The sequence below is a fragment of the Choloepus didactylus genome, chromosome 7, assembly GCF_015220235.1.
Source record: "Choloepus didactylus isolate mChoDid1 chromosome 7, mChoDid1.pri, whole genome shotgun sequence".
In the NCBI taxonomy this organism is placed as follows: domain Eukaryota; kingdom Metazoa; phylum Chordata; class Mammalia; order Pilosa; family Megalonychidae; genus Choloepus; species Choloepus didactylus.
In genome coordinates this window covers 106,816,815-106,828,918 of record NC_051313.1, presented here as the reverse complement: position 1 = coordinate 106,828,918, position 12,104 = coordinate 106,816,815, and the positions used below count along the sequence as shown (strand labels likewise).

The following is a 12,104-nucleotide window of genomic DNA, read 5'->3' as shown; positions in this document are numbered from 1 at the left end:
ATTCTATTTGGAGTTCGCTGAGCATTTATGATTTGTGTATTTATGTTGTTTTGAAGATTTGGGAAGTTTTCCCCAACAATTTCTTTGAATACTCTTCCTAGACCTTTACCCTTTTCTTCCCCTTCTGGGACACCAATGAGTCTTATATTTGGACGTTTCATATTATCTATCATATCCCTGAGGTCCATTTAGATTTTTTCAATTTTTTTCCCCATTATTTCTTTTATGCTTTCATTTTCCATTCTGTCATCTTCCAGGTCACTGATTCATTGTTCAACTTCCTCTAGTCTCGTACTATGAGTGTCCAGAATCTTTTTAATTTGGTCAACAGTTTCTTTAATTTCCATAAGATCATCCATTTTTTTATTTAGTCTTGCAATGTCTTCTTTATGCTCTTCTAGAGTCTTCTTGATTTCCTTCATATCCCGTACTATGGTCTCATTGTTCATCTTTAGTTCTTTGAGTAGCTGCTCTAGGTGCTGTGTCTCTTCTGGTCTTTTGATTTGGGTGCTTGGGCTTGGGTTATCCATATCGTCTGGTTTTTTCATATGCTTTATAATTTTCTGTTGTTTTTGGCCTCGTGGCATTTGCTGAACTTGATAGGGTTCTTTTAGGGTTTGTAGACCTATTGAAGTCCTTATCTCTAATTTATCAGATCTACAGCTTCGTGGAGTACACTTTCTCTAACTAACCAGCAGGTGGCGTCCACGAGCCACCTGTTCTCCACAAGCCAGTTCTCCCCTGCTTACCCTTTTTGGTGAGTTGGGGAGTGAGTCCTGTGGGGCCCAATTGGTGTACCAAGCTTGCGTGTGTAGTTGGTGTTGCCTGCCCTGTATGTGGGGCGTGTTTCTGGGCAGTCGGGGAGGGCGGGTGGCCCTAACAATCAAATCTCCCTGATGATCCTAGAGTTTTAAAGCTGCTGCAATAGTCTAATCCTTCAGTTCAGTCCTGCCACAGTTTGTCTCTGCCACTGACCCACAAGTCTTTGGTATTGGCGTATGGCTCCTGAGACTTGCAAGTGGGCCCCTCTTCCAGGCTGTGCACCCCGGGTCCTCTGTTGAGTGATGACTGTGCTATGTCACAGGTGAGTGCCGTCCCCCCAGGGCGGTTCTGGGCTGCTGGGCTGTGTAGGGAGGCTCCCAGTCTGCTCAAATGATGGCTGAATGGGGCTTTGTTAATTCACACTGCTCCACCTTCCCAGCTCTGGGACAATCAGCTGAGGTTCCAGGGAAGGCTAATGTCCACGCCTAGTTTTGTGGTGTGTGCCTGTTATTTGAAGCACTTCCGTCACACTGGGTTGTCTGGGGCAGCTCTGGGCTATGGGGCTAGTGATGGGCAGGAGTGTTTCCTGTCCACCAGGATGATGGCTGTGAGCGGACACCCCCCTTTTCTTGGGAAGTTGTGGTGTTTAGTGAATTTTCTCAGCCACTGGATTATTGCCTTTTGTCTCAGAGCTCTCTTAGTTGTGCTCTTGACTTGACGTGCCCAAATTGCAATTCTTTGAAGCTTTCTGTATTGGGCTTCTTAGAGTAATTGTTTTAGAAAAAGAAAAAAGGATTAAAAAAAAAAAAAAAAAAGGGCCCTCCTCAGAGATCTAATGGGTTATTGAAATGCTAATAGACAAAGCAACCAGGGCCATTAAGGAACGGTCCACAGGGCAGAGAGATCAGCTTTTCTTTGGGATTTGCATATGCGCCTCAAGGCCTGAGCTCCGCCCTTCCCCTTTCTGTGTTCACCAGAACTCCAAAAATCCTCTGCTTTTATTTTGGAGTTTTTCGTGTTATTATTATTTTTTTTTTCTATGCCTGTCTCCTCTCTGCTGGGCTGGCAGCTCTCAGATTCTCTGGTGTCTGGTCTCAGTCTATCTATGGTTGGAGTATGGATCAGTAGAATGAGTTTCCGAGAAGGGCTACCACTGCAGTTCTCCCTTCTCCTTCCCGGAGCTGGCAGCCCCTCCTCCCACGGGACTGAGCCTGGCAGGGAGGGGCGCGGGTCCCCTGGCCGCAAAAACTTACAGATTTCGCTGATCTCAGCAGTTCGACATTTTCATGAGTGTTGTATGAAGTATGCCCAAAGACAGATTGCTCTGTGGTGTCCAGTCCACGCAGTTCCTGGCTTTTTACCTACTTTCCTGGAGGAGTAACTAAAACTTACAGCTCACCAGTCTGCCATCTTGCCCCGCCTCTCGAGTGTGTTGTTTAGCCTCTATACATCTGTGAATTTTCCAGCCTTCTGCCTGCTATTGATTTCCAGCTTCATTCCGTTATGGCACAAGAAAAGGTTTTGTATAATTTCAATATTTTTAAATTTATTGAGACTTGCTTTGTGTTCCAACATGTGGTCTAAACCTGAGAATGATCCATGAGGATTTGAGAAAAATGTGTTTACTGTTTTTGGATGCAGTGTTCTGTAAATGTCTGTTAAGTCTAGTTCACACTATTTAAAATCCCTGTTTCCTTATTGATTCTCTCTAGATGTTCTATCTACTGATGAGAGTAGTGTATTGAAGTCTCCAACTATTATTCTAGAGGTGTCTACTTCTCCCTTCAGGGTTGCCAGTGTTTGTCTCATGTGTTTTGGGGGACTCTGGTTTAGAGCGTAAATATTTATGATTGTTATGTCTTCTTGATGAATTGTCCCTTTTATTAATACTCAGTGTCCTTCTTTGTCTCTCTTAATTGTTTTACATTTGAAATCCAATTTGTCTGATATTACTATAGCCACTCCCTCTCTTTTCTGGTTGTTGTTTGCATGAAATATCTTTTACCAGCCTTTCACTTTCAACCTATTTTTGTCCTTGGGTTTAAAGTGTATCTCTTGTATACAGCATATGCATAGGTTTTGGTTTTTAATCCTTTCTGCCAGTCTATGTCTTTTGATCAGGGAGTTTAATCCAGTAACATTTAATGTTATTACTGTAAAGGTAGTACTTTCTTCTACCACTTTGTCTTTTGGATTTTATGTCATATCTTTTTTTTTTTTACCCTCTCTTTTAACCCTTACTGATAATCTCTATGTCTATACTCTTCTCCAAACCTCTCTCTCCTGTCTTTTGCTATCAGCCTGTAGCACTCCCTTTGGAATTTCTTGTAGAGCTGGTCTCTTATTCACAAACTGTCTCAGTGTCTGTTTGTCTGAAAATATTTTAAACTTTCCTTCATGGTAGAATTCTTGGTTGGCAGTTTTTCTATTTCAGTATCTTAAATATATAGTACCACTGTCTTCTTGCCTCCAAGGTTTCTGCTGAGAAATCTGCACAGTCTTTTTGAGCTTCCCTTGTATGCGATGGATCACTTTCCTCTTGCTGCTTTCAGAATTCTTGGCCTTTGACATTTGCTCTGATTAGTATGTGTCTTGGAGTAGGTCTGTTAAGGTCTATTCTGTTTGGGGTGCACTGTGCTTTCTGGATCTGTAATTTTATGTCTTTCGTAAGAGTTGGGAAATTTTCAGTGATTATTTCTTTCTGTCCTTTTTCTCTTCTCTTTTCCTTCTGGGACAACCATAACACATATATTTGTGCACTTCATGTTGCCATTCAATTCCCTGAGACCCTTCCATATTTTTCCTGTTCTTTTCCTTATCTGTTCTTTTGTGCATAGGATTTCAGATGTCATGTCCTTTAGTTCACTAATCCTTTCTTCTGCCTCTTCAAATCTGCTGTTGTATGTCTCCATTGTGTTTTTCATCTTTTCTATTGTGCCTTTCATCCTCACAAGTTATGCCATTTGTTTTTTCAAGCTTTTTAGTTCTTCTTAGGTCACTCAGTGTCTTCTTTACATTCTTCATCTCTTTTGTCACATTTTCCTTCAACTTGTTGATTTGATTTAGAAGATTTGTTTGAACATCTTTAATTAGTTGTTTCAACTTTATCTCATTTGGAGTTTTAGTTTGTTCCTCTGACTGAGCCATATCTTTGTGCTTCCTGGTATGACTCATGATTTTTTGCTGGTGTTTTGGCATCTGATTTCCTTGATTTGTTTATTCTGGAGGTCATTTTCTCTCTTTTACCTAGGGTTTTCTTATTGGCTGGCTTTGTTTTCTAACTATTCTTTGATATTCAGCTCAACTTATTCTAGACTTCCAGTATAGCTTCTGTTTAACTCATCAGAACTTTTTAGCTCTTGTTTTTCTGATTCTTATCCTGCTTATATGGAAGATTTTTTGTCAGGAGGGTCTCCCCAGATAGGATCAACCCCAATCAGATTTTCCCGGACAAGAAATGCCTAAGACTCAGGAAGAGGGTGTAATCAGTATCAAGTTCCCTGGGGATGAGACCCAGCAGGGTGCCAGTTTTTCCTGTGAAGCCTTTTGATTCTGTGCTTTTCCTATCCTGCCCCTCAGGTGGCACTTGTCTCCCCATAGCTCCCAGCTGGCATAAAACAGTACGATGCCTTTAATTCTCAGCAAACCCTGTCACACTGAAATGGCTGTGGTTGAGACAGAGGCTGAGGTAGGTCTGGGGCCTGAATTCTCTGAATGAGAGCTGCCATTTGTGCTGGGCCCTGATCCTCCCCAAACTTTTTTGAGGAACAGACACACTTCAGGGAATTATCTATGTCACCTGACTAGTTACTTTGTCTCTAAGATATTCCTTAACTCTGCCCTTGCCTGGGGCAGTATTGACAACTGAAAGGTCTGCTGCTTTCTTTATGCTTAAAAGTTAAAAAAAAAAAAATCCTTTTCAGAATGGTCTTCAGCCCCACAGTTCGCCAATCAAGAGCTGGAGTTGGTACCCAGTTCTATGTGACTTTTTTCTTGGGACACAACCTTCTTTCTATTATTTTGCATCTAGCCAACTCCAAACGCATGTTTCTTTTGTGTGGGTTTTTCGCCCCTCCTCTTCTGTGCTGTGGAGAGAGATCCGGATTCCTTTCATGCTTTCTCCAGGCTTATCTATGCTTGGAACTTGTATCCAGTAGTTCAAATTTGTTAACTAAATCTGCAATTGGAGCTTGGTTGAGCTACCTTCCATTGCTCCTAGCACAGACTACTTCTTTTTCCCATGGGGAAGTGATTCCAGACTAGCTTGCCATGTTAGTGGGGGAAGGGCACCAGCCTCTACAGATTGAGACTGACTTACAGTTCTGTACTGGATTTACCAGGTGCTTTAAAGGATGAATGAAATGCCACACCTCCCTACACTGCCACCTTGCCCCGCCTTCTTAAACATGTTAAATTTTAATCTGTCGTATCATTTAGACAAAATCAGGATTCATATACACCTCTAAAACTTTTGCTCATTTTGTTAGTTACAGACATTTACACTAGAAGTTTTGCCAGTCTCATTTCAAATTTACATGTCTCAAAACTACACCTCACCCCTGCAAACAAGATGCCTTTCCAGACATTATTTGTGTCAACAGTGACCAGTATTCTCCCAGAAAGTCAAACTCAGTGTCTTAGGGTCATTATAGAATCTTCCATATCTTCTCACATCTAGTTCATGCCTTCCTTTCTAATATCCCTCACATCTTTCTGGTTTCTTTGGCTATGACTACAAGTCTGTTCTCTTTTCCATGTGGAAAAAGCACTCCAAATACTGGAAAACTGCTATATTTCACAGCCTCTTCTTTATAGGTCAAACAACTCAAGTTCCTTCAACCACTTCTCATGAGACCTGTTCCAGGTTCTCTACTGTGTCAATGTTCACCCTAAAGGAGAGTGCTTAAGAACCAAAACAAAAGCCAATATTTTTCCTCCTCAGTCAAATTTCAATATTGACTTCTAAAAAGTTTATAGGAAAATAAGTCTATTCAGTCTTTTTCATGTATGCTATTATTAACCTACATTTTTGTCATTCTAGCCTATCAACCATACTAACCATACTATCAACTGGCCATAATTCTCTATAATGTATAAAAAAAATTATGCCAGACTTTGCAAAATGCTTTGTTGCAATTCAGACATTGGTTTCTAAAGTTATTTGACCTACTGAGAAACACTACCCAACATGAGGAAATGAGAATAATCAGGCATGACTCATTCTTGGAAAAACAAGGTAAGTCTTAAGGATCACTGCTTCCTGTGCATAAACCATATGTTAAAAAACAAAACAAAACTAGAAAATTAACTTGAATTAATATTAAACCTGCTAGTCTATGAGTAACCCATAGTTTACTCTGGGTTATGGTATGATAGTCAAGTTTTACTAGCTCAGTCCTTTATATAGTTAGTTCTCAAGAAAGATATTGTTAAAATACAATGCACTGTATATTAACTCCATATCCTGAGTTTCTCATTCCAATCTACAGTACATAGAACCACCATTTGGATCTTGTTAAAACACTTTTTTGAACTTAATCACCCTTCAGTCAAGAAACCTTCAACTGTTCCTTAATAACGCTAGGAGTCTAAAATCCTCCAAAACTCAGACCTTAATATTCTAATCTAACTTCCTACTACTTTTATTCAATGAATCCTTTGCTTGAATATTTTAACCAGAATTCTTTTTTTCCATAAATTGTACTTATGCTGCCTCTGCAGTCCACTTCTAGCTGTTCATCAAAGGCCTATCTTTCCTTCAATGCCTAGCTTAAGTCCTAATTCCTCTCTGAAATCCTTTTGACTGTAACCAGGGAGTTTATTTTTTCACTTGCTGTCTGTGCAGTTTATTTGGAAATTAGTATATGCTATCTTGAATTGTTTGTTTTCTTGTTTGCTGGTATCTTTGTTCACTCATATGCTTGCTTATTTACTTACTTTTCTTTTTATTTACTTATTTTAAAAAACATTCTGTCACCCTGAACACAGATCATATCAGTCTCCAAAGTCCTCCTCTGTATCCAATTTCGTAGCATCTTTAAAGCAGGCCCTTGAAAATGTTGATTGTTGATTTGTGATGTTGATGAGTAAGATTCCTACTTTAGGGTGTTATATTCACTGGAAATTTCTTCAGTTAGAATGTTACAACAAATTTGTCTGATGCTAATGAAGAGCATACATATATACACATATTCATAAAGTGAATATGAAACAAACATATTTTAAAGGGTGTTCTTTGACATCATAATTTGGGTTTGTAACATAAAGAAAACAAATACTGTTTAATCAACTGCACAAACTTTAGGGAGTTTTAAAGTATGTTGACTAATGATGTATGACCTTTTACAAGGAAAAAAATGGATTTTTTAATGCACATAAGCATTTTAAACCCTACTTGGATTCCAATCTAATCTGATTCTCCAGGGGCATAAAAAGATGTCAAAATGACTTCTGGCTTGTAATAAGATGCTATAAAGGCATATATCTTTATATATTTTCTAAGTACCCTAGAGCAAAGATATTTAAACTTGGTATACAATTAGGTTCACAAATCTCTTAGATTCATGGAATAGCTTCAAAGTATTTCTGAAGTTGCATGCAAAATTTGTGAACGTGTTTATGGAAAAAGGGTTTACAGTTTTTATCAGATTCTAAAAGGGATATGTGACCTAAAAAAAGTTATACTCCTTAAAGACTATTTAAGATTATTTAAGCCACCATTCCCACCTACGGATATTATCAGAGAGTAGATATTTGTGATAAGGTATAGATACAAAGTGGGGCTTAGGCACTGTCAAGTTTTATGTTTCATCCAACTTATCTAAAGCTCACTTCACATTTATATATGCAGATGTTAACCTAATCTTCCTGCTGCATCTCTAAGGTTATTAGACTGAATTATATGAACTACTACTTTTGTTAATAAAAAATGGTAAAATATTAGCAAACTTTTTCAACATATTATATTACATTTCTGGTTTTTAGATACATGTTGTTTACAGAGTATAATATTTTATGGCAAAAGTGGTACACAGCTATTATAAAAAGGCTTAAAGTTGGCAAAAAGACTTTATAATCCCTATAGGTTGGGATCCCAACAGCATAAACCAGATAAGAAAAAGATGTCATCTTCACATGATAGGGCCAATTTAAAAACTCAGGATGAAGTGGGTCATGCATCTTAAAAATCATGTTTAGAAATGGATCAATAATTGAAATTGAAAATTACCAATAAACATTAGGAAATACTATATGAAAAATAGCGAACCTCTCGTCTCTTGAGGCACAAAGAAATAAATTACATTTCCTAACATTATTCAATTATCTAAACCAGTTGTTCATCTCCCATGGAAACGAGAAGTTCTCTGCAACTATTCATCTTTCACTGAAGGGCAGGGAAAGCTAAGTAAGTCAGGAAAGGGTGAAAAAAAATCAGTATGTTAAGTGGATTGTCAGGGCCTGGCACATAGTAGGTCTCCATAAATATCTGGTTGGAATGTTGAATGCATTAAGATTCTTTGACTGAAGACCATATATTCCAACATAATCTTTTTCAAAGAAGTATTGATGTAAATACCAGACATGTGAACAAAACCACAGATTTGTCAAAGAAGATGGATTTTCTATACTTACTTCAGCAGAGTTGTGATACTGTATGAAAGTTGCAGAAATGACGTGGCTGAAAGGGTCCCCTGCTTTAGTTACCATGTCCTGCCTCACAAGAAGAGCCAGATCCACCAACTAGGAGATCAGGAAAATAAAAATAAGGTTGTGCAGCATGAATAATCATGAAGGTCACTGAAGTGGTAAAATGAGAAGCAATATTTTCTAAATGTTATTATAATACTTTCTCATTAAAAATCTACATTTTGTATATGAGAATATGCTTTCATTGAATGGTGAATGGATCTGTCTTACCTTCTGTACATGAATACAAATGATATACTCTGACTTTCTAGGGAACTGGTTCTCAAACTTTATTTTCAGAAAACTAGGGGAGCATTTTAAAACACAGATTTATTTCCAGGCTCAAAGATTCCAATTAGGTAGGTTTGCTAAGGGGTATAGCCCAGGAATTTGCATTTTAAACAAGAACCAAGGAGATGCTGATGCTTGTGGCATAAGGACCTCACTCTGAGAAACTCTTTTGGAGGGCAGTGATTCCAGACCAGATTTTGGTAAGCACTCAGAAGATCTCATATACCAGAAAGGTATTTTATAAAGTTCAAAAAAATAATCTTTAAACAAAGCAAATGTGGACCTAGAGTTTAACGTCAAGAAAAAGTATGCAGGGATTTCATTTCTGGTTAGGATAAAGTTGCAAGAGACAGTTACTTTTACCCTAACACCCATCAGAAATGAGAATGCAAAGAAACATAACTGAACTAAATTCCAGAAAATAAGACAGTCACTGGAGAGAACCTATGGCAGGTTCTCATTTCTGGTAGAACAGCAAGTGGAAGAGGAATTGATTATAGACAGGAATTGCAAGAAATCAGCCGAACTTTTGAACTTTTAATGGCCACGTGCAGCCTAATATGACAGATTAGAATTCTTACCTGTGCCACAGTTTCATATGCTAAATATGCTAAAATTTCCATAGCAATGGCATTAGGTTTTATTTCCATACTGTTGCAGTCCAACCAGTCTCGAAATTTGGAGGCTTTTTTGGCTAGCCATTAAAAAAACAAGCAGAGAAAATTTAATTTTTAAAATAGTGTTTTAATACTGTATATTACTGTCATAAAATGTAAACTAAGTTTCCTGAAAATTGCCTATGAAAAATAATGCATATAAAATGCAATGTTTTCAAAGTTTTATTAATGTCTATATATTCCAGCCCCAAGAAATCCAAATTTTAACCCCTAGTTAGAAAGCAACATAACAGTTGCTTTGAAGAAATCCCTTATGTATTTCGGTACTTTAATTTTGCATTCATGCTATCAGATGTAGTTTACTAAACCACCTGATGTTTAGCGTTTTTCACACTGCTTCAGAATAAGTTACCATCAGCCATAGTTTACATTACAACAATGGTCAGAAGGATTACTTTGCTTGATATAATTTTAATTTATTCTTGTGGAAAGAAAATTATGCAAGAAAGAACCTAAGATGTGAAGATGAACATACTGAAAATGCATTTTTAATATCTTTCAATATGTGTCTATTACTAGAATTTGCTCAAGAGGGGGATTTAGAATTAAATAAACTGACATTTGGCCTGATCTAAGCCTTCAGTTACATTTCCTAATTACAAAGATGTCCAAATTCTTAAGCCTGACTGTCAAAACCATCTAAACTGATTCTAACCCATTACTCCTCTATTAAACTGTTACCTGGCCCAAGTATTATCCTCTCTGTGTTCATCCCTACTTTTTTCCCTCCATAGAATGTTTTCCCATCACTATTCTACACATGAATTCTGACCACACAGGCCAGTGGGATACCTCCCCTCTCTAACCCTTCATTGGATACTTATATCATCAAATAGCTTTTCATACTTGCTTATAATTTCTTAAACCATATTTTAAATTTTTTGTGGGCAAAGACCATGCCTCATGTCTCTGCATACCTAATGACACCAAGCACATTGGAATCAAACACATGTAGAACATCCAGTTAAAAATCTCTAAACTGCCACAGTGCTAAGCAGAGTCTAATTTGCTATAGGACATTCATTAGACATTACTAATTTAGCTAGTAACCTAGAGGTAAAAGATTGATAGTGAAGATTTTATGAAATGTGTAAGATTATCATCTTTTCAAAAACCCACTGATTATTCTTTTGATCAATCTGATCCCATAGGTCTATAAAACACTTAACAGTAACTCAAAACATGATGTTTTGATCCTTATAGATGCAGACTTCATGAATTCCACATACAGAAGAGTTTTCTTTTAAATAAATCACAGATGACATTACGTCCTGTTCTCGAAGCGCATATCCCAAGCTGTCAAATGTGACAGAATTATGATAATTCCCTTCAAAGATATCTCCCTAAAGTAACCAATCTTCCAAATAATCTCTGACATGTAACATTCCATCTAACTAGTAAGCTGCAATGGCTCACAAACACTTGTTTAACATCTGTGGAATACTTCTGAAGTTAAAGTTAATAGGCAGCAATTTGACAAGATCAATAAAATACACCTAATTCACTTCTCCCTTTGACAGATTTTTAGGAACCAGAAACAGACACTTTGTGACTATGTTCTAAACACTTTATTTTAAAAGTGAGGAAATGGATAATTATTAGTATTCAATCAGATCTTTCCACCTAACCAACAGATTCAGTTTCCTCAGCTAGACTGGTAAGCACCGAGAGACCAGGGACAAGGACCATAAATACACCTCCCCATCACTGGGAGAAAGATTGCTTAGAGATTGACCCTTATAGGGTATTGTTGGTTCCAGCACAAGAAGCACAGATAACCTAGTCACGACAGTTTGTTTTCATCAAGAGGTGAGGGGATCTCAGAATGAACTACTTCCTTCTCCATCCTCCTTCTTCTCAACATATCAGGAGAAAGGGTAATTTGGAAATTGACCAACAAGTTAGCTTTTTAGATCCCTGAACTAAGGCCAAAAGCACCTGAATTATCAGCTTTGTGGCACTGCCTTGGTTTTAAGCCTGTGCGGGAATTAAAACAACTTTATGTAACAATTTTATATGGAACTTTAAGTATTTTTTTAATTCTCACCATAATTTTATCTTTCTTATTGATGATTACCAGTAAAATTTAAGTTCGTCTCAATATTCCTATCTCTCACTCTTTTATACTATTTTATGATTTCTACCCCATCCTTTCTCATCTTTCTTTCCACTCTCAATCCTTCCCTTAGAATCCTCTGTAATACTTATTCCACTTCGAAGAAATTCTTCTGTAACTTCAGCCTCTTCAATTTGCCTTAATTGAAAACAGCCTTCCTCAGAGGACATGGTTTTCCCTGAAGCCTTCTGTAATAGAGGTTCCTTCTTCACTTCTTTCTATACATAGTTATTAGGCAGCTATTGTTGCCATCCTGTTAATTCCTTCATACCCCATCTACTAGAGGGCCTAGAGGCACTATCTTCATTCATAGTTTCACCCAGAGGGAAAAATACAGAACAACAAATAGACTGACAGCAGACTTCTTACCAACAGCAGAGGCTAACAGACAGTGGAATAATGTTTTGTCAGCCTAAAATTTCCTACCCAGCTAAACTATCATTCAAACATGAGAGCAAAATAAGGCCGTTTTCTGAGAACAATAGGTGCTTTAAGCACTTAAAGATCCTCAGGAAAAACAGAATTGGGTTGAGAAGGAAAGTTTAGATATTTATTAACTGTGGTGGTTTGAA

The 12,104-nt window shown here is 37.6% G+C and overlaps 1 protein-coding gene across 7 annotated transcripts in view; it reads right to left on the bottom strand.

Annotated features, from left to right (window-relative positions):
• Window positions 1-12,104, bottom strand: part of SUPT3H (SPT3 homolog, SAGA and STAGA complex component) — a 618,339-nt gene that overhangs the window by 121,506 nt on the left and 484,729 nt on the right. For all 7 annotated transcript variants that reach the window (XR_005217888.1, XM_037843148.1, XM_037843147.1 and 4 more), the window contains 2 exons: window positions 9,321-9,433; window positions 8,395-8,502 (listed from right to left, as the gene is read on the bottom strand). Coding sequence is in view for 6 of the 7 variants with exons in the window: in XM_037843148.1 (XP_037699076.1) it covers window positions 8,395-8,502; window positions 9,321-9,433 (221 nt within the window). In the remaining variant the exon portion in view is untranslated. The remainder of the gene's footprint in view (window positions 1-8,394; window positions 8,503-9,320; window positions 9,434-12,104) is intronic.